The sequence below is a fragment of the Saccopteryx leptura genome, chromosome 6, assembly GCF_036850995.1.
Source record: "Saccopteryx leptura isolate mSacLep1 chromosome 6, mSacLep1_pri_phased_curated, whole genome shotgun sequence".
NCBI lineage: Eukaryota > Metazoa > Chordata > Mammalia > Chiroptera > Emballonuridae > Saccopteryx > Saccopteryx leptura.
The window spans coordinates 13121939-13143292 of NC_089508.1; the positions used below are offsets into that span (position 1 = coordinate 13121939).

The 21354-nt window shown below is 56.1% G+C and overlaps 1 protein-coding gene across 7 annotated transcripts in view; it reads left to right on the forward strand.

Moving 5' to 3' along the window:
- Nucleotides 1–10048: 10048 nt before the first annotated feature.
- TTC7B (tetratricopeptide repeat domain 7B) overlaps nt 10049–21354 on the forward strand; it is a 255976-nt gene continuing 244670 nt past the window's right edge. For 2 of the 7 annotated variants that reach the window (XM_066344074.1, XM_066344076.1), the window contains exon 1: nt 10049–10342. In XM_066344074.1, coding sequence (XP_066200171.1) covers nt 10222–10342 — 121 coding nt within the window. In that variant the 5' untranslated portion in view covers nt 10049–10221. The remainder of the gene's footprint in view (nt 10343–21354) is intronic. The other 5 variants (XM_066344077.1, XM_066344075.1, XM_066344080.1 and 2 more) reach the window with 3 other exon arrangements.

Genomic DNA, 21354 nt, shown 5'->3' on the forward strand with positions numbered 1-21354 from the left:
CCGGGAGAAAGTTTGGAGACTCGCCTGCCCGGCAGGGACTCCCGGCGGGAGGCTGCCATCCACCACCCCGCCCCGCGGCCGGCGCCCTGTGGATCCACCAATGAAATGCCGAGGAAACCCATGACCTCATCGGTAGGCTCTCTCATTGGCTGCCGAGCCTGCCCCTTTTGTCCGAGCTCGGGAAAGCCGCGCGGCCCCGCCCCCTAGGCCGAAGGAGACCGCGTTCCTAGCCAGGTCTGCAAGTCCTGCGGGCTTCTCTGCCGACAGCAGATCCCTCGGAAGGGAAGTCTGCTCCCTGACAGACGTGCGTGTTCTCTTAACCAACTAAAGTCAACTAAAGTGCTGGTTTGCTGCGCTGACCTTAACTGCTGTGTTCCTGCGGGTCAGCCGGTGCTTTCCTCTTCCCCGTTCCTTTCCTCGGTACCTGACAGATTGTACTTACTCTAACCATGTGGTTAAATGAGTTTTTCTAGCTTCTCAGTGGATGAATTTCTCAAGCCTGATCTTACTGTGGAATGCTAGAGATCATCTCCTACACAATTAATTAAAGCGGGAATTAATTCACTGACACCTAGATGGGGGATACGACTTTCACAATGACACACAGCAGGTTACAAAGATGAAAACCAGATCCACGCCTCCTAACTCCAACTTCAGTGTCGCAGACCTCCCTCCACCCCCATCTGCTGCCTGAGAGCTGAGAAGGGGGCTGCAGTCCAGACACCTTGGCTTGTGGGAGAGCCCGCATCCCAATGAGGGATAATCCTGTTTTCTCCGCGGTCTAGCAGCTGCCTAAGTCTCACTTTGACAGAATAGGATCTCGTGTCAGAAATGAGACAATTGCAGGGTACCTGATCAGAAGCCAATTGGTGATGGCTAGAGGCAGGACTTAACCCAGGCGTCCTCTTCTCTCCAGGGAGGAGCTCCAAATGCCAAAGCAATAGAATGACCATGAATCCCCGGGGGAAAGTCCCGCGTGGTTACCTACTGCAAGCATCTGATCTGAGAGAAGAGAACAGTCGGAATTGTTTGTATGCTTCTCTGGCTGCCCAGCCGGTCAGATGAGTCCTCACCCCTAATCTCTCTGGCCAGCCGGTGCTTTGCTAAAGAAAGAAGACCAAGCTTGGGGGTGGTCTGGGACTTGATGTATGTGAATGCTGTGACCCTATTTTGAGTCCAGGGGTTTTGAAAATTCATCTGTTAGATGGTAGGAGTTGGTGAGCAGACTAGATCTGAAATCCTTTTTTCAAGGCTCTACTCGAATCACCGCATCCAGGAGGACTTCTGTAACCCCCCACCCAGGAGGGTCAAGGGCTCCCCCAGTCCCTACTACTGATCTGAGTCCCACTGCAGAGCTGATGTTCACTTTTTTGTCCCTTTTCCCAACTAGACTCTCAGTTCCTTGAGGGATGGGCCCACACCTTATACAATGCTGTATTTCCAAGGCCTAACACTAGTTGGCACATAATAGAAGCTCAATAAATGTTGAATTGAACTGTGGTAACCTTGAATGCTACTGGCCTTGTGCAAGGGACAATCACTTGCAATTCTTACTAGAAGTGGATTCCGTATGTATGAGCCTCCTTCACACAGAATGAGAATTAGCTTCTTCTTATTAGTAAAGTGTATCAAATGAAAACTGCTCAACTCCGCTAATACAGCTCTGTAGGAACAACCAGATACCTTATGCTTATCTCGTTTCCGCTTGTCCTTACAGTACAAATGTGGGAGCCCCTGTGTTATTCTAATCGAACAAGTGCATGCATTTTCTTCTGTAACTGGCCTGCTAGGAAGCCCAAAACCAGTCTTGTCAAACTCTCTGGAACAATCTCCTCTCTTGTGGCAGGTACAATATTCTCCCCTGATTCTGGATATTTTCTGATCTTTATTGTTATTTACGTGTATCAGTGGATATTTTATCATAAACTCCCTTTGCCTTTCTGGAGGAAACTAGGGCAGATGATATGGAAACAGCAGGAAAGTGTCTCCAGAACTCTGCATTTTTCTCACAAAGATAAGGGATTCCTATCACACAGGCTTAAACCAAAAACCAACTTGACTGTTCTTATGGGGTCCAAAGCCTAGGAAAGGCCAGCATGTATGAAGATGAGAAGTGAAGATGAACAGAGCTGGCCCAGCCTCATCCTTGGGTCCCGGGACATGTGGGGAGGTGGTCTCAGGAACAGGGCCAAGACAGCCCACAAAACTTTTCCAGGGCCTGGGTGATGGCCTTCCTGAGATTTTTCTCTCTGATTCCAAGTCCCTGTTCACCAAACAGCCTCCTGACAACCATTTCAGCTTTGTATGCATCCTGACCCTGGGAACAGGGTCTCTGGATATGGGATCCTGGGGGAGTGGCTTCCATCACACAGGAAAGTTGATGTGGAGTGTAAACAGTGGTCTCTGATGGGCTTCATTAGAGGCAGTCAGTGGAGCACCCTGGAGCACCCAGGGGTTTCTGGACTTGCAAAGCTAAAGGCCACCTTAGGAACAGACTCCCCTTGATTGGTCAGCCAGCCTCCTACATCTGGCTAGCCCTCTCAAATGGCAACGGGTGGTAATTAGGGGCACAGCCTCAGTGGCGGCAGTGAAGTAGCTCGGCAAGGTGCTCACGAGTTTGCCCCTACAGTGGGAAGCACGGCTCCAGGCAGCAGCAGGAGGCCTTTGGGAAGAAAGGAGATCTTCAAGGGGGGGGGGGGGAGGCACAAAGCCGTCTTAAGTCATCCCCTGAAACCCTGCTGAGAACAACTGCAAGGCTGCAGCCGCTATGGACAGCACCTGGTTGCAAAGGTGAACCTGGGCCCTGGAGACAGGAACCTGGAAGACGGATCATTCAAGTGTTGTGGGGTCACACGGGGAGTGTTTCACTCGAGGGAAAAGGAAGGAACCACAGCTGCATGCAACAGGGACAAATCCAGGAACATAATGAACTAAAAAGCAAGTTATAGAACGCAATGCCAATCTTTAGAAAGAGTGAAACCAAACAACATCCGTGTAAGAGTACATACCACACTCACGACAAGTGGTGGCAGAAAATGAGTTTGGTGGGTGATAAAACTACTTTTTAAAGAAGCAAGGGTAGCGGAGGACCCGGGTTCGATTCCCGGCCAGGGCACACAGGAGAAGCGCCCATTTGCTTCTCCACCCCTCCGCTGCGCCTTCCTCTCTGTCTCTCTCTTCCCCTCCCACAGCCAAGGCTCCATTGGAGCAAAGATGGCTCGGGCGCTGGGGATGGCTCCTTGGCCTCTGCCCCAGGCGCTAGAGTGGCTCTGGTCGCGGCAGAGCGACGCCCCAGAGGGGCAGAGCATTGCCCCCTGGTGGGCAGAGCCTTGCCCCTGGTGGGCGTGCCGGGTGGATCCCAGTCGGGCGCATGCGGGAGTCTGTCTGTCTCTCCCTGTTTCCAGCTTCAGAAAAATGCAAAAAAAAGAAGCAAGGGTATGATGAATACAAAAATAAAGCTGTTGGTTAACTCTGGGATAGTTAGTTCCCTGGTGTTCATTTTATTAATATAAGGTCTACCGGAAAGTTCTGTCCGTTTCTATCACAAGTTTCGACGCGTAAGTACATGTTTATTTGGCACATGTGTGCCTCTCTATTTTTATCACTTAATGTATACATACTGATGTAGCAAATTAACTAAAACAAAGTTGATTCACGTTAGTCTTATGTGTGAAGCCATAGTGTACCCATGGCTACTGATAAAGTTCATTTACGCCACTGTAATTTTTACGAATTTCAACAAGGAAGAAATGCTACAGAAGCATGTCTGTTGCATCCACCATATTCCCCAGACTTAGCACCCTCCGACTATCACTTGTTTTTGTCCTTACAAAATGTTTTGAAGGGCAAAAAATTCAAAAATGAAGAAGATATCGAACAAGCACTGGTTCAATTTTTCCCATCAAAAGATAAAACATTTTTCAAAAATGGGATATACCAATTGCCCTCATCCTGGCAAGAAATCATTAATAATAATGGCAATTATATTATTTAATAAAGTTTATTGACGGTAAGAAAAATTTGTATTTTCCAGAAACGGGACAAAACTTTCCGGTAGACCTTATATATTACATAGGCGCCTCTTGATTTTTTGTTTCTGTATGTATCAAATATTTCATAATTAAAAACCATCCGAAGGCAGTGTAGCTATGGTAGGCCTGCACGCCGTGGCCTGGTTTCCAGGGTCCCCACGAGCATTACTGGCTGCTGCTCGGCATGGTGAGGTCAAAGGTTAGGAGAGGCTGTTCTGTTAGCACACTGAGGCCCCATCCTTCCCTGTTTGGGGATTTCTGTCTCCCCCTTCAGCCTGACCCATCTGCTTCAGCGAGCTGACTTCCACTTCTCTGGGGGCCTGTCCGCGGGGATGTTCAGGCCTGGAGCCCACCTGTCCAGTCCAGCCTCACCGCCTTCCTTCTGCTAACCCACCCACTCAACAAATATTTACCGAGCCCCTACTGTGTGCTGGGTACCGTTCTCAGCGCTGGGACGCAGCGGTGAACAAAACCACACAAAAATCCTTGCTCTCGTGGAGCTTACATTCTAGAAGGAAAAGAAATACTAAAGTAATAAATATAAGTCAGCTGGTGACCAGGAAAAAACCACAGCAGAGTAAGAAGTTAGGGAGCAAAGGGCTTGTACAGGCCGGGGAGGGAAGGTCTCTCTGAGGGGTGACCTTGGGCAGAGACCTAAAGGAAGGGAGGAGAGCCAGGTGGGTATCTGGGGAAAGGCTCCCAGTCTAAGGTCAAAGGTTGGCCAAAGGGGGGCACAAGGGCAAAGGACTGGCCCCTCCCTCCTCCTCACAAGTAGACTTGTGTCTACTTCCCGTGAACTCTGCCCACCCTCCCGGCCAGGGTTCTCTCCAGCCCTCCGCCCCTCTGCTCCCCTCCTCCGCCCCTCTGCTCCCCTCCTCCGCCCCTCTGCTCCCCTCCTCCGCCTCTCTGCTCCCCTCCTCCGCCCCTCTGCTCCCCTCCTCCGCCTCTCTGCTCCCCTCCTCCGCCCCTCTGCTCCCCTCCTCCGCCCCTCTGCTCCCCTCCACCGCCCCTCTGCTCCCCTCCTCCGCCCTTCTGCTCCCCTCCTCCGCCCCTCTGCTCCCCTCCTCCGCCTCTCTGCTCCCCTGCTCCCCTCCTCCGCCTCTCTGCTCCCCTCCTCCGCCCCTCTGCTCCCCTCCTCCGCCCCTCTGCTCCCCTCCACCGCCCCTCTGCTCCCCTCCTCCGCCCTTCTGCTCCCCTCCTCCGCCCCTCTGCTCCCCTCCTCCGCCTCTCTGCTCCCCTCCTCCGCCTCTCTGCTCCCCTCCTCCGCCCCTCTGCTCCCCTCCTCCGCCCCTCTGCTCCCCTCCTCCGCCCCTCTGCTCCCCTCCTCCGCCCCTCTGCTCCCCTCCTCCGCCCCTCTGCTCCCCTCCTCCGCCCTTCTGCTCCCCTCCTCCGCCCCTCTGCTCCCCTCCTCCGCCTCTCTGCTCCCCTCCTCCGCCCCTCTGCTCCCCTCCTCCGCCCCTCTGCTCCCCTCCTCCGCCCCTCTGCTCCCCTCCTCCGCCCTTCTGCTCCCCTCCTCCGCCCCTCTGCTCCCCTCCTCCGCCTCTCTGCTCCCCTCCTCCGCCCCTCTGCTCCCCTCCTCCGCCCCTCTGCTCCCCTCCTCCGCCCCTCTGCTCCCCTCCTCCGCCCCTCTGCTCCCCTCCACCGCCCCTCTGCTCCCCTCCTCCGCCCCTCTGCTCCCCTCCTCCGCCCCTCTGCTCCCCTCCTCCGCCCCTCTGCTCCCCTCCTCCGCCCCTCTGCTCCCCTCCTCCGCCCCTCTGCTCCCCTCCTCCGCCTCTCTGCTCCCCTCCTCCGCCCCTCTGCTCCCCTCCTCCGCCCCTCTGCTCCCCTCCTCCGCCTCTCTGCTCCCCTCCTCCGCCTCTCTGCTCCCCTCCTCCGCCCCTCTGCTCCCCTCCTCCCCTCTGCTCCCCTCCTCCGCCCCTCTGCTCCCCTCCTCCGCCCCTCTGCTCCCCTCCTCCGCCTCTCTGCTCCCCTCCTCCGCCCCTCTGCTCCCCTCCTCCGCCCCTCTGCTCCCCTCCTCCGCCTCTCTGCCCCCCTCCTCCGCCCCTCTGCTCCCCTCCTCCGCCCCTCTGCTCCCCTCCTCCGCCCCTCTGCCCCCCTCCTCCGCCCCTCTGCTCCCCTCCTCCGCCCCTCTGCTCCCCTCCTCCGCCCCTCTGCTCCCCTCCTCCGCCCCTCTGCTCCCCTCCTCCGCCCCTCTGCTCCCCTCCTCCTCCGCCCTCTGCTCCCCTCCTCCGCCCCTCTGCTCCCCTCCTCCGCCCCTCTGCTCCCCTCCTCCGCCCCTCTGCTCCCCTCCTCCGCCCTCTGCTCCCCTCCTCCGCCCCTCTGCTCTCCAGCCCTCCGCCCCTCTGCTCCCCTCCTCCGCCCCTCTGCTCCCCTCTTCCGCCTCTCTGCTCCCCTCCTCCGCCCTCTGCTCCCCTCCTCCGCCCCTCTGCTCCCCTCCTCCGCCCCTCTGCTCCCCTCCTCCGCCCCTCTGCTCCCCTCCTCCGCCCCTCTGCTCCCCTCCTCCGCCCCTCTGCTCCCCTCCTCCGCCCCTCTGCTCCCCTCCTCCGCCCTCTGCTCCCCTCCTCCGCCCCTCTGCTCTCCAGCCCTCCGCCCCTCTGCTCCCCTCCTCCGCCCCTCTGCTCCCCTCCTCCGCCCCTCTGCTCCCCTCCTCCGCCCTCTGCTCCCCTCCTCCGCCCCTCTGCTCCCCTCCTCCGCCCCTCTGCTCCCCTCCTCCGCCCCTCTGCTCCCCTCCTCCGCCCCTCTGCTCCCCTCCTCCGCCCCTCTGCTCCCCTCCTCCGCCCCTCTGCTCCCCTCCTCCGCTATGCTAGCTGCGCAGGGTACCTGGGCTTTCGGGGGAAGAGGGACGGGAGGTTTCCGGACCACAGAAGCACCGCTTGCATTGACCTTTGCTCTGAGGCTGTTGCCTGGCTCCACTGACCCCGCAAGCCAGCTTTTCTCCCGGAATTAGCCTGGAGCCTCCTTCGCTGAGCTTCTTCCCTGTCCACCAGGCCTCACGACCGGATTTGGCTGTGATCGTTCACACCCTTGTCAAGCTGTAATACCCGTGCCTGGAAAAAAAGATGTTGGCTTAATTAATATTATTAGCACAAATGACCCCCTACTCCTGAATTTCCCTGAGTGCCACCTGCAGGTAAGCTCACCTGGAAAACAATTTGGGGACCCCCTCCTCAAGAGATCACTTGTCTCTGTGGTTGTGGTGGCAGCTGCCGGAGCAGCCTGGGCGACAGGTGAGGACTGGAACCTCGCTGACGTGGGAAGGAGCCTAGAGACTGAGAGTCCGTGCTCTCTGGCTCCACACAGTGAAGGATCAGAAAGTTCCTTCCATCTGCTGCTCACGCTGACAGTGCCGGCCTTCGCTCTCACCCCCTAGACCCAGCCACCTCAGTGCCCAGGCAGGTGGTCAGAAGAGTGCTCTGGTGGGTATCGGTCACGCCCATGCTGGCCTGCAGAGAAGGTAGAAGCCTCAAATGCAGACATATTTGTATAGTGATTATTGTGTTAAATCCTAATGGGAAGGCTGATTCTAGATCTTGTAGACCTCCGTTCATTACATTCATTCATTCACTCGCCCTCTCATTCAAGCTCCTACACTGTGCCCTGCCCTCCATTGGGTGAAAGGGGTTCAGAGACACAGAATGACAGCTCACATTTATTGCACTTTAAAGGCACATGCACCCCATTTTAGTGCTTTACCTGTGCGTCCTCACTTAGTTCTCAGCCAGTTCTATGGGGTGGGCGTTCCAGCTGAGGAGCGGTCAGCATGGAAGGCACAGAGAGGTTAAAGGCCACTGCCCAGGCAGCTGAGTCCGGGTTCAAGCTCCACTCTGCCCTTGTGGATACACAGGCCTTGTCCTAGAACGTGTCATCTAGCTGGGCAGAGAGATGGACACCAACAATTCACCCTGCAGTGTAGAAACTGAGGCACTGTAAACATTAGTGTTTATTACGGCAGAGTTTGCTGGGAGAAGTCCTATCACAGAGGAAACACCGCTGCCGTGAGGTCACGCAGGGTCGGTCAGATGTTGAGCGGGGCTTCTTGGTGAACTTTGTTGGGGCTGGGTCTCAAAGAATGAACCGGCATTTCCCTCCTGGACCAGAGGGGAGAGAACATTCCAGGCCAACATCTGGAGAGACAGACCTCTGCACTAGAGTTGAGAGGACAATATCTGGGTCTGGGGGGAGGGGACACTTCTCCGATGGAGGTTCCTCTCCTTTTCCCTCTGTCCCCTCTTGGTGAAACCTAAGGGACCAGAGCGCCCTAAAGCCCCCGGTTGAAACTTTAACATTCTATTTCCCCTTTCCCTGGGCTGTCCACAGTGTCTGAGGCTCATCAAGTCAACCTCCATCACCTCGCTGGCCTCTGGGGTGCCTGAAGGTGATGCTGGTCACATCAGAAGGCATCTCCTGATCTTCCCTCCTCACACCTCTTAATGTCTGAGTGTCAGCTCCCTCGCTGGTAAACCCCGGTCCTCAAGATCTGCTCTTTCAGAACAGCCCAGGGCTGCCGAGGGGAGGGGAGAAGACCCTGCATGTGAGAACGCGGGATGACATGACGGGGCCTGGAAGGGATGGTGCTGATGCTGACGTGGGGCTTCCTCGTAGCTGGAGTTCTAGACTGTCAGCTCCATCCTCACATGGATCTAAGCTCCACCAAGGCAAGGATTTTGTCTGTTGAGTTCTCGGCTGTATTCCCGGCATCTAAAACAGTGCCTAGCACACAGTAGGTGATCACAACACAGTTATAACTGGAAGAGCGCACAGCTGGGACACCCGCCCCAACTCTGGGTCCACGGGGCCAAGACAAGGGAGCCCCACCGGTGACTCTGCATTCTCCCCCGAGGGCAAGGGAGCCGGCCTCTGAGCGGCAGCAGCCTTTGCCTGGCTCGGTTCATCGGTTCATCACCACAGATGTTCGCGGAGCCCCTCCCGGGGCAGGTGCTGCGTCTGCTTGGGACGGTTGAGTCTCAGTCCACCTCGAGCTGGCCGATGGGCAAGGCTGCCGGGGCAGTAGGGGCCTCCTCAGGGCCACATGCCAACCATCTGCAAACCTGAGATGGCAGGACGAGCTCTGGCAGGCCTGCCCCTCACACCGCCTATACCAGGCCCCACACCACCGGCCGGCTGGCCGTACCTTCCCCGGGGTCGTGGCCCTTCCCTTTCTAGGCCCTTTTCCCGAGGGTCCGCCCCACTCCCACTCCCACTCCCACTCCCACTCCCAGTCCCAGTCCCAGTCCCACTCCCACTCCCACTCCCACTCCCAGTCCCAGTCCCAGTCCCACTCCCACTCCCAGTCCCAGTCCCACTCGCACTCCCACTCCCACTCCCAGTCCCACTCCCACTCCCACTCCCAGTCCCAGTGCCAGTCCCAGTCCCAGTCCCAGTCCCACTCCCACTCCCACTCCCAGTCCCAGTGCCAGTCCCAGTCCCAGTCCCAGTCCCACTCCCACTCCCACTCCCACTCCCACTCCCAGTCCCAGTCCCAGTCCCACTCCCACTCCCAGTCCCAGTCCCACTCGCACTCCCACTCCCACTCCCAGTCCCACTCCCACTCCCACTCCCAGTCCCAGTGCCAGTCCCAGTCCCAGTCCCAGTCCCACTCCCACTCCCACTCCCAGTCCCAGTGCCAGTCCCACTCCCAGTCCCAGTCCCACTCCCACTCCCACTCCCACTCCCACTCCCACTCCCAGTCCCACTCCCACTCCCACTCCCAGTCCCAGTGCCAGTCCCAGTCCCAGTCCCAGTCCCACTCCCACTCCCACTCCCACTCCCACTCCCACTCCCAGTCACCCCTCCCTCGCCGGGTCCCCCTCCTGACCTTGACCCCTGACCTTCCTCCCCTCCCTCCACCACCCCGGCGCCCAGCCCCTCCCACCTGGGTGCCGACCCCACCCCCTGCAGGCCGCTGGCCGGCGCCACGCGGCCCCACCTCCGGCCCCGACCCCGACCCCGGCCCGCGCTGCGACTCCGGCCCTGGCCGGCAGGGGCCGCTCCTCGCGCCGCCCGGGGCCCCGCGGCCGCCGCTTCCCCGCCCCTTCCCCGGCCGGCGCTCCCGTTACGCCGCGGAGCCGGGAGCCGGAGCCCGAGCCCGCGGCGGCGGGAGGCGGCGAGGGGGAGCCCGGGAGGCGGCGGCGGCGCGGCTGCGGGGCTTGCGGGCGGACGGGCGGGCCCGGCCCGGCCCGGCCAGGCCGCGATGGCGACCAAGAAGGCGGGCTCGCGGCTGGAGACGGAGATCGAGCGCTGCCGCTCCGAGTGCCAGTGGGAGCGGATCCCCGAGCTGGTCAAGCAGCTGTCCGCCAAGCTCATCGCCAACGGTAGGCGCCGGGCGCGCCGGCCTGGCCGGGGGGTGCCGGGCCTCCGCCGGGCGCGCCGGCCCCAAGGCGCGGGCAGGGGCGCGGCCGGGCCGCCGGGGCGCCGCGCGGGGATGTGCGCGGGGCCAGGGCCTCGGCAGCCCCGGGTCCCTGCGAGTCACGCGGCGGGGCGTCCGGCGGGCAAGGGCTTGTGCCTGGCGCCCCGGAGCCGGGCTTCCGTGGATCTGGGGGAGGAGGTCTCGAGGGTCGGCTGCTGGACCTGGCTCCCAGGGGGTCAGGGGCCGGCCTGGGGGTTCCGAGAAGTTGGAGGGGACGGAGGAGGCTGCTCCCTGAGGACATGGCTGTGAGTGTATGGGGGATTCCACGGTGTGTGTATGGTGTGTACTCAGGGAGTCAGGGTGTGTAGTTGTAGGGGTGTTGAGCAGAAAGCAACCTTTGGGAGATGTGGTTTGTAAACATAGAGCGTTCGAAGGGCTCCAGGTGGAAGCAAAGACTGGGGGGTGGGGTGGGGTGGTGGTGGAAGGCAGGTTGAGATGTCTGTCCTGGGGTTTGGACAGTAGGATGTCCAAGCTGTGGGCGTAGGGAGGTCAGGTTTAGGAACTCAGGGGAAACGGGGGAGTCAGGAAGGAGAATATTGTAGGAGAGGTGGAACTGTGGTTGAAGAATGTTGGGAAGTGGGGGTGGCAGGGTGAGGGGTTTGGTGCCTAGGCACAGAAGGGGTCTCAGGGAGTCACTGAGTAGGAACCTAGGCCTGAAGTTGGTCCATGACCCCACTGACTGAGTTGGTTCTTGAACCCAATCAAATCGAAATTGCATCCAAAAATCCCATTTCAGAGCATAGCTCCACGTGGCCTTATTTGTTTTGGAAGCAAGTATTGTTGATATTTGCGTGTTTTAGTGCCCGCCAAAACCATGGGCGCCAGTGGCCTGGAGAGAGGGCAGAGGTTTTGTCTTCTTTCATCTCTGCCTTCCTGAGGCTGGGTGAGCACATGCTGGCTGAACAAATGAATGAAAGAAAGAATGAATGAAATGAGACTGCTCTAAGGAAGGACATCTGCACTATTTTCAACCTTCTCACCTCAGGCTACCAGAAATAGAGAGAGGTGTCACATGTCCTCTTCAAGAATGGCTTTATATCTGCCTTTTATGGTATTCTTGCCTTGAAAGAAGGACTTGGGTTTGCATACTCTCAACTGTGGAGCCATGCTTTGGGCAGGTTTCCTGGGTGAATTGCAGGTGTGGTGATCGTCCCAGGGCCACAGAAGAAGCGCGGACCTGCCTGGGCTCAGCATGGTGGAAACGCTATCTTAACTGAGAATAATTACGTTCCCAAGCATTTGAGGGAAAGGTGTTCAGTCGCACGGGCTCCCGTGGCGGCTTGACCTGGCCTTCCCTGTGAGGCTCACTAGCCTGTCCGCTTGCTTCTCCTCTCCTTCCCAACAGCGTTTTCTCCTTTATTCTTGCATCTGGACGGCCTTCTTGGAGTTGGGTTTCCTTTGTCGCTTCCCAGCTAAGTGGGCATGTAATACCTTCAGGGCGGGCTGAAGTTAGGATTAAGTGGGTTCATTTGCGAGCCCCCGGTTTTTTCCGTCAGAGCCTCTTGTTTCCTGCTTTCTGTGCTGGTTCATTCACCCAGAATTTGCATGCCCACCTGTGCCAGGCACAGACAGTGCTGAACAGCACTGACCAAGCTCCCACTCTCATGCGCTTACCCTCCTCTGTGGAGACAGACAGTAAGCAAATATGGAAATCAATAAACGGGATAGCTTCAGATAGTAAGTGGTTTAAAGAAAACAGACGAGTTAATGCACTCGAGAATGATGGGTAGGGGAGGAAGGGCAGCTCAAAGCACCGTGGCCTCTGGAATGAGGAGCAGATGGCTTTCGGTGGCGTGGGCCCATCTTACCTTCCCGCACCCCCAGCCCCGTGCCCAGACTCAGCCCCCTTGCCCGAGCCTTGTTCCTGTGGTCTCAGCCCCCAGTCACTAACGGGTCTGGGGTGGGGGCAAGGTTGGCTTTGGGAAGCGCATGAGACATAGATTCCTGTCCCAGAACCCACATGGCGAGCAGTAGCCATTGATGACAAAAGGTCACCCAGATTTGAAAAGACCAAGAGATTTCTTAGGAAGAAAAAAAAAGAGCAAAGAAAAAGATGAGGCAAAAACTGAATTATTGTGGCTCTCCTTTGGGTTCAGAGAAGTGTTTGAAGGAGGGTCCTTCCCTTCCTTTGGCTGATAGGGCCTCTCCTGAACCGGTGGTGAGACTTCCTCCTCACTTTGGGGGCATCACCCCCCACCCCCACAGACTCTCTTGGTTGCACTGGACCTCAAGTTCTGGGAGGATTTGGCAAAATTCTTGAGCTGAAGCATTTGCTGCGAAGAATAAGGAAAGCGAGTTGATACCGTGTTTGTCAGATGAAGACAATTACCTTGGAGGCAGCCACGGGCAGAAAAGAGCAATCTTTGAAACCAGCCAGACCGGTGCCCGAGTCCTGGACCTGCCAGTTCCTCCCTCTTTGTCCTTTGCCAGATCCCTTAACTACGCGGAGCCTCAGTTTCCTCATCGTAGAATGGGGATTAAAAGGCTAACTTTGCAGGGGTTGTTATGAAGATCAAAGGAGCTAATGACTCCCAGGGCTAGCCACAGAGCCTGTCACCTTAATAGGTATCCCATTCATTCATTTATTCATTCATTCCACATATATTGAGTATTTCTATGTGCAAGCCACTGTTTTAGACACTGGGGATGTATCAGCGTACAAACTAGACAGAAGTAACAAACATCCCTGCCCTTAGGAGGCCTACATTCTAGTGGAGAGGGGCAGAGACAGATAGATGAAATCATTAAGTAAAATTTGCAGGATGTCAGAGGGTGGGAACTGTGTCAGTGGCTAAAGAGCGGAGGAGGGGAAAGTGCTTTGGGAGGTGGGGGTGGGGACACGGGGACAAGGAGTTTGAAAAGGGTGACTGGGGAAGGCTTCACTGGGAAGGCAGGGTCTGAGACAAGACCCAGGGTGGGGGAGAAGCATGTTCTGGGGGGTGGGGGAGTCAAGGGCAGAGCCCTGATGAGGGCAGGGGGTGGTGGGGCCAGTTCACGTGGGGCCGTGGAGGTCATGGTTAAGGCTCCTGCTTGCACTGGGCCCACTCGCCCCGCGGCATTGGCCTCTTGCGGGAAGGGAGCTGGCGCGCCATCTCCATTAAGGGCTCTAACCAGTGGGCACTGGCAGAGCGTGCTGCTCCACCCTGACTCCTTTGAGAGAAGTGGTTCAGACAGTTTTGCCAAGAGGTGGATAAGGAAGAAAAGGGCAATGCCAGACTGAAAAGAGAATCCAGAAATCCGTTTTCTGTCTCACACCCCACCGTAGTCACCATTTTAACCTCTCCATCTCAAAACACTAAAACGTGTGGCAGCAATATGCCAGGGCCCAGGGAGTCCCAGCAAGAGAGTGATCGCACAGGCTAAGGCTGGGAGCTGAGTCCAGGCTCTTGCTGCCGGGGAGGGCCTGGGGCTGGGCAGGGTGGGTGAGTCTTGGGGGAGGGCCTGGGGCTGGGCAGGGTGGGTGAGTCTTGGGGGAGGGCCTGGGGCTGGGCAGGGTGGGTGAGCCTTGGGGGAGGGCCTGGGGCTGGGCAGGGTGGGTGAGCCTTGGGGGATGGCCTGGGGCTGGGCCAGGTGGGTGAGCCTTGGGGGAGGGCCTGGGTCTGGGCAGGGTGGGTGAGCCTTGTCTGAGAGCCTGTGCAGAAGGCAGACTCAGGCCCCGCCCAGACCTGCAGGGTCAGACTCCGCATCCTCGCAAGGTGTCCGGGAATTTGTGGACACAGGGCGGTCTGCAGTGCCCTGGCCTGGAGCTGAGGTGGCCGCCTGAAGGGGTTGGGGTAAAGGGGGAGAACCACCCAGCCGCTTCTTGTTGGCTCACAGGTTAAGTCCTGGCTCTCCGCAGAACGTCACCCTCCAGCCTCGTGGTGGCGAGGTGCACTGCTGTGTGAGGAAGTGCGGTGATCTGGCATCTGGCCCTCACTTCCGACTCTACCTATAGCTGGCTGGGTGACCTCGAGCCAAAACCTCCCCGAGCCTGCGCGTCCTCACCGGTATGATAGGGTCAGCAATACCCACAACACTCGAGGGGCTGCGAGGAGGAAAGGAGTTGATACATGGAGACTTTGGGACATGTGAAGTGCTGGCGTCCACTGTCCCGCTGACTCAGTGCAACCCTGGCCAGGGCAGGCCATGTCCTAGATACCACCTGGTGGGGAGAAAATAGGGCGGGAGGCCTAGAAATGACACACCTGAGCCTGTGCCTGGGCAGGACTCCCGCAGATGTCAGTGACAGGGACGGGCACTCTGGAGGCCTGTGCCAGCCCGGAGGACACTGCTCCCGTTCTGAGGCAGCGTCTGCGTCCCCCCCTTCCCCAGTTGTTAATCTTCTTAGACACAGCTCTGCTTTTGAGTTCACTTAGAGCAGTCCGGCCGCAGGTGTAGCTTCTCCTTTAAGAGATCATCGCCCTTCTGATTAGGTGTGATTTTGAGACGTTTTAGTTACCTAAATGTGGCCCCTTGGTGATGGGTAGGTAGAGAAGTGGTGCCTGAAACAAAGATTATTTGGGGGGCAAAATTTGGTTACAAAACGTTTAGTGTGACAATGGAGTGAGAGTGAAGTTCTTAGTGGAGGTGGGCTGGGCTCCTGGACTGGGCCCTGCTCGCTCGGGCCTCTGGAGCCTTCCCAAAGACGGGAGTCAATGGTGGGCCAGCCCTCGAGTCCTGTGGAAACGGGGCTGAGGTTTGAGAGTCTGCTCTGGGCTGAGAAGTTGGCACCGTGGTTTAGAAGGACTTCTTTGGACACTCTCAGGGTACAGCAGTTTTCTGGATGTCAAACTGCCCTCAGACAGTAATGGAGGACACTAGGTCCTCGGTGACCCTCCATCCTGACCTTCCTAGGGCAGCCACCCTGCTTTCAAATACCCCGTCCTATTGTCCTCTGAAGGGCACGCTTTTGTGGCAGATCACATGTCCTGACTTTTGGATGCAGAGCATTCACTAATTTGACAATAACATATGTGATGGCTCTCAGTTAGGAAAGGAGCTTGCGGTCTCTGGAGTCAGGACAGAAGGGGCCAGGACTGCTCAGCTCTTCCCCCGGCCTCCTGTCTGGAGGAACTTCCGGCTCTGGCTGGGGAGGGAGGAGGATTTCTGACATTCAGCCCCTTGATCAGCCAATCTTTCCAGCACGTCCCCCATCACTGTGGCTGCTGGGGCCTCCGGGACCCTCTTGTCCACCTTGCGTATTGTCTTCCCACCTGTGCTCGTCGTGTCCAGCTGGGGCGGCCTCTCTGCAGGTCAGAAGCCGACACGTCTGTCAAGGTCTGGTTCCAACCCCTCCCAGCTGTCCTTCCTTCACAGAAAAGGGCACTTGCCTCAAAGAAGACAACCTTACATTGTTAGAACCAGCTGGGACCTGAGAGATCACACTGAATAGCAGGTTTCAAGCTGTGCTGTCCAGGGGCCCCTCTGGGAACACGCTTTGAGGTCCTGGTGGCTGGGTGGGCAGGCCTCACGTCCTGGAGCCATGACACTACTTTTCCTTCAAGTTTCCTTTGAAGGGACAGCTAATATGCTTAACAACCACATTTGAAACCCCCTGATCTAATCCAGCCTTTCCATTTCACAGATGAGGAAACAGGCCCGGAGAGGGGGGTGTCTTCCTTAAAGCCACCAGCTGGCAAGTGGCAGTAGTGAAGAGTGGGTTCGAGCTCCGGGTCCGAGCTCCCACCCTGGCGTTCAGTTGTTCCACCGTGAAGTGTGGTTCTGGGGCTTCCTAACCAGCAGGGGGACTTCACCGTGAGAAACCCCGTTTGTGCAGTGGTGACACATGTGCAGAATCCCTTTTCTGAAACCCTGGGGGTCAGATATGTTTCAGAATACTGAAACTTGAAGAATATGGTACATATGCTAGGTGTTATGAGACACTCTCAGTGGGGTCAGGGGCAGCGCTTCATAAGAAAACACGTCATTATTTTTGCATCAAAACATGTGAACACTCATTGTAAAAGAGGTAAATAGCCTATAAATAGCATCGTGTTGGTTCAGTTGAGGTTTTGTTGCCCAGTTAACAGCAGCAAAAACCAGCTTTTTATTTTTTTTAATTTTCCATTGTTTTTAAAAAAGGTTTTATATGTTCATTTTAGAGAGGAGAGAGAGAAAGGGGGGGGGGATCAGGAAACATCAACCCCCCACATGCCTTGACCAGGCCAGGCAAGCCTGGGGTTTCGAACCGGTGACCTCAGCGTTCCAGGTTGATGCATCATTCACTGCACCACCACAGGTCAGCCTTTTTCCATTGATTTGAGAGAGAAAGAGGGGAAGGGAAAGAGAGAAGCATCAACTCATTGGTCCACTTAGTTGTTCCATGTAGTTGTGCACTCATTGGTTGCTTCTCATATGTGCCCTGACCAAGGATCAACCCTGTGACCTCGGCGTGTGGGGACAATGCTCTGTCAACTGACCTACCTGGCCAGGACTCAGCTTTTGGCTTTTAGAGAATTCTGGATTTCATAAATTATGGATAAGGGATTATGATCCTGTAATACTAGTGCCAAACTTGTAGGGTGGTTGTAAGGACCAAATGAAAACCAGAAACAACAAAACCCACCTGAATGTGCTTAGCATACTAATGTCTGCATAGAGCAGGCTCTCAGTGGATACCAGCTGCGTCTCACGGTGGTGGGTGTTATCCGGGTGTGTGCCTTGTGTCCCTCACTAAGGTGGGCAGCTTCTACAGGATAGGGGATCGTGGTTCTGCTTTAATGAGCCCTTCAGCTCATAGCCCACTCTTGGCATGCTGTGTTGACTTGGCTTACAGATTTTTCTCAAGAAGAGGCCTCTGAGCAATTGGAACAGGCCTAAGGAAGTAAGGCAGAGGGCCTTCCAAAATGGAGTGAGGGCCAAAGTACAAGTGATGACTCAATCCCTGAGAAGTAGGGTCCTGCACGGACTGGTGTTTACCTTTGGGTCTACTGGCATCAAGTGAGTGTTGGCCAGCCAGAGGCTCCCTGGTTGTCAGTTCAGCATTGTCTACCTCCCCTTCCTCCTTCCTGATTGCACCTGGACTTAGTTCAACTCTCAGCCCCACCTTGTGCCCTGTATCATGTACCATGTACTGTATGCTTCAACTAGAGGTGGGCCTGGGCCCAGTAGGCCCACCCCCTTGCCTGTGATTGGTTGAGGCATGACCATGTGACTTAGTTTTAGCCAGTGAGACATCAGGAACATTTGCTGTGAGAAGGGCTTGTGGGAAAGATTTCCTCTTTATTCAGAGTGACATATATAAGGTCTACCGGAAAGTTTTGTCCGTTTTTGGAATAAAACAAAATATAAATTTTTCTTACCGTCAATAAACTTTATTAAATAATATAATTGCCATTATTATTAATGATTTCTTGCCAGGATGAGGGCAATTTGTATATCACATTTTTGAAAAATGTTTTATCTTTTGATGGGAAAAATTGAACCAGTGCTTGTTTGATATCTTCTTCATTTTTGAATTTTTGCCCTTCAAAACATTTTGTAAGGACAACAACAAGTGATAGTTGGAGGGTGGTAAGTCCGGGGAATATGGTGGATGCTACAGACATGCTTCTGTAGCATTTCTTCCTTGTTGAAATCCGTAAAAATTATAGTGGCGTAAATGAACTTTATCAGCAGCCATGAGTACACTATCACTTCACACATAAGACTAACGTGAATCAACTTTGTTTTAGTTAATTTGCTACGTCAGTATGTATACATTAAGTGATAAAAATAGGCACACATGTGCCAAATAAACATGTGCTTACGTGTCGAAACTTGTTGTGATAGAAACGGACAGAACTTTCCGGTAGACCTTATACATGCTTAAGAGGAAAGGGGAATGATCTCTCTTTTTCTCCTGGAAATGGCTCATGTTTTTGAGGCCTGGAGCTGCAGCCATCTTGAGGGCATCTGGCCCAGGGGTGAGGCTGACCCACGGAGAGTGGTAGCACAGAGACAAGAAGGACATGGCCCCTCATGACATTGCTGACCTTCCCTGGACTCTCTTATGAGAGATCATGAGTGCCTTCTTGTTGAGGCCACACTGCGTCAGGTGGTTGGCCATTACTTGCTGCTAAAGTCCTTCTAACAGGTCCACTTCTTTACTTCCCTAGAGCACCCCAGCTGCAGGCCAGCTGAGCTCTGGGCACTCCATCAGCAATGGCCTTTGCTCCTGATTCACACTGGCCTCACGTGGGTGGATTCCTGCCCCTCTGGGTGACTTCATGCTTGGCAGATGCTGGAGGGTTGTAGGCCTTTGACTTGTGTAAAAGCCAGTGTTTCCCTCTGAGAAGCCAGAGGAGGGAAGAGGATTTCTGAGACCTTTCAAAACCACCGCCATTAGCCACCGAGAAAGGGATGAGCTGTGTTTGGCCAATGGACTAGATGTTGCCCCATAAAATATAAGGAGAAGCCACACGCCACAGGAAATCGAATGGCGTGGCTACAGTCATTGCCGCCCTCTGGGTTTGTCTGTCTCTGCTCATCAGTGGTGGCGATGTCAGAACTAGGCAGACCAGATGTTTTACTAGTCCTCCCAGCGGCCTGCCAGACCTGGAGTCAGAGTCCTCAGCAGTCCTCCTCCGAGGGCCCCTGTGCTCATCACTCGATCATCTGAAACTTTAGTTTTCCTGACCTCACGGCTGTTGAAATAGTGCCAGTAGGGAAGAAGAATGAACATGCATTTCTTAGCTTCTGCCGTGTGCCGGATTCTGGGCATGAACTTTTACACGGGTCCGGGTCTGTCATCACAGCGCCTGCACGGGGAACAGGGCCATAATCCCACACCGGTCATATATAGCTGAGGCCTGGCAATGCTCATTGAGCTGGATTCTTGCCCAGTTCTGACTCTAGTTCCATTATTCTTTCTACCTCACTGATGTTTTTCTAAACTTGCTCGATCCCAGAATCACGAAGCTGGCCTGTTAGAACCCAGACAGCCCCACTTCTAGACGCAGCAGGTCTGGGGCGGGTCATGCTGACGCTGCTGGTCCGTGGACATGTTCTGAGTCGCACTGGCCTGAGGGAGCCCGGACAGTATGGATTCCCAGGCCTCTCCTCTGGAGCGGTGATTCCCTGGGTCCCGGCTGGGGGCTGGGAATCTGCGTCTTTAAATCGAGCCTCAGTGATTTGTGTGACCAGGCAGGCCTGGAAGCCCCTGCCCTCACTCTCAGTCCTTAGTGTTGAATGAGCACCTCCTGAGAGTGGCCCTGCCCCAGAAGAAATAGAGCGAGCAGGACACCCACCATGGGAAGCTTACAGCTCCGGGCCGTCACTCACCCTCTGGGCAGCTGAGTCACCCAGGGCTGGTCAGCAACTCAGCTTCCCAGGCTGGGCCGGAGCTTCAGCTTCAGGAGGCGGGATTGTTAAGTAGGACCTCGGTCTCCATGGCACAAGGAGTTCCAGGGCCAGACTTCGGCCATGATTGTCCAAGGGGTGGAACAGAGTGTCACCCTGCAGTTTGAGGGGAATAATGACAGCATCACTTTCTTTTTTTTTTTTTTTTCATTTTTCTGAATCTGGAAACAGGGAATGACAGTCAGACAGACTCCCGCATGCGCCCGACCGGGATCCACCCAGCACGCCCACCATGGGGCGATGCTCTGCCCACCAGGGGGCGATGCTCTGCCCATCCTGGGCGTCGCCATGTTGCGACTAGAGCCACTCTAGCGCCTGAGGCAGAGGCCACAGAGCCATCCCCAGCGCCCGGGCCATCTTTGCTCCAATGGAGCCTTGGCTGTGGGAGGGGAAGAGAGAGACAGAAAGGAAAGCGCGGCGGAGGGGTGGAGAAGCAAATGGGCGCTTCTCCTGTGTGCCCTGGCCGGGAATCGAACCCGGGTCCTCCGCATGCTAGGCCGACGCTCTACCGCTGAGCCAACTGGCCAGGGCCATGACAGCATCACTTTCGAGGCTGCAAGGTGGTCCTGGGTTACCGTGGGCTGAGGGCAGGGTGGGCTTGTCTGGCAATGGGTAAGGCTTGGCAGAGAGCCAGGAGGAGGGTCTTGGCCAGAGTGCGGTTTTAGGGTGACTGACGCATCCTAGTTGGCCTGAGACTTTCCTGGTTTTAACACTGAAAGTCCCTGTCCAGGGACCCCCTCAGTCCTGGTCAGCAGGATGGGGTCTCCCTGCTGACAGATGGAGTATTTATCAGAGGGGAAGGAAGCGCTGGTGCAGGAGGAGGCGGTGGACTTGGCCGTGTGAGAGCCGGTTCCATCCAGGGCTGCCGCTCACTGCCCTCCGGCCTTGCGGCAGTTACTTATTTTCTCTGAGCCTCTCTCTCTTTATCTTACAGGTTGTTTTGAGGAGTGAATGAGATAATGCAGTTTCCAGCATGGCTCTATCAGAAGCAGCCCAACTGAGTCAGGAGTATTGTGTGTGGAAGGAGGGTCCAGATACTCAGTCCTTTACAGGACTAGAGGAAGCGGGCAGGGGAACAATAGGAACAATGGCAGCGAAGAGGTGCTGGGGGCCGGGCGGGGTTCCTCCTGCACTGAACTGTGACTGAGGCCCCAGCTGATGACTCGGTATTAGCTGGGTCCCAGAGCTAGTAAAGGCCCCCTAGGGCTTCAGCCTGGGTCTGCTGGGCTCCCAGGCCTCCTCTTCCACCCGTTCATTCAGCACTTCAGCGAGCCGAGGATAGGATGCGGGGCCTCAGAGATGAATGAGACCGCTGGGCTGTCGGCCCCACGCGTAGGGATAGTTTTACTCTTCTGTTCATTGCTGAATCCCAAGCCCCAATAGCATGTTTGGCACACAGCAAGCACTCAAGTGATTATTAGATGAATGGCTTGGCCTCTGCCCTTGAGGGGTTGAGTTGGATTCATTCACCCACCAAACACCCCTGAGCCCCTACTGTGCGCCAGCCTGTGTTCTCAGGACTGGGAAGGCAGTGAAGTCTAGTGCATAGAGACTTGGCAGACATGTGGTCAGAGCAGGAGTGGTAGAGGGACAAGGGCT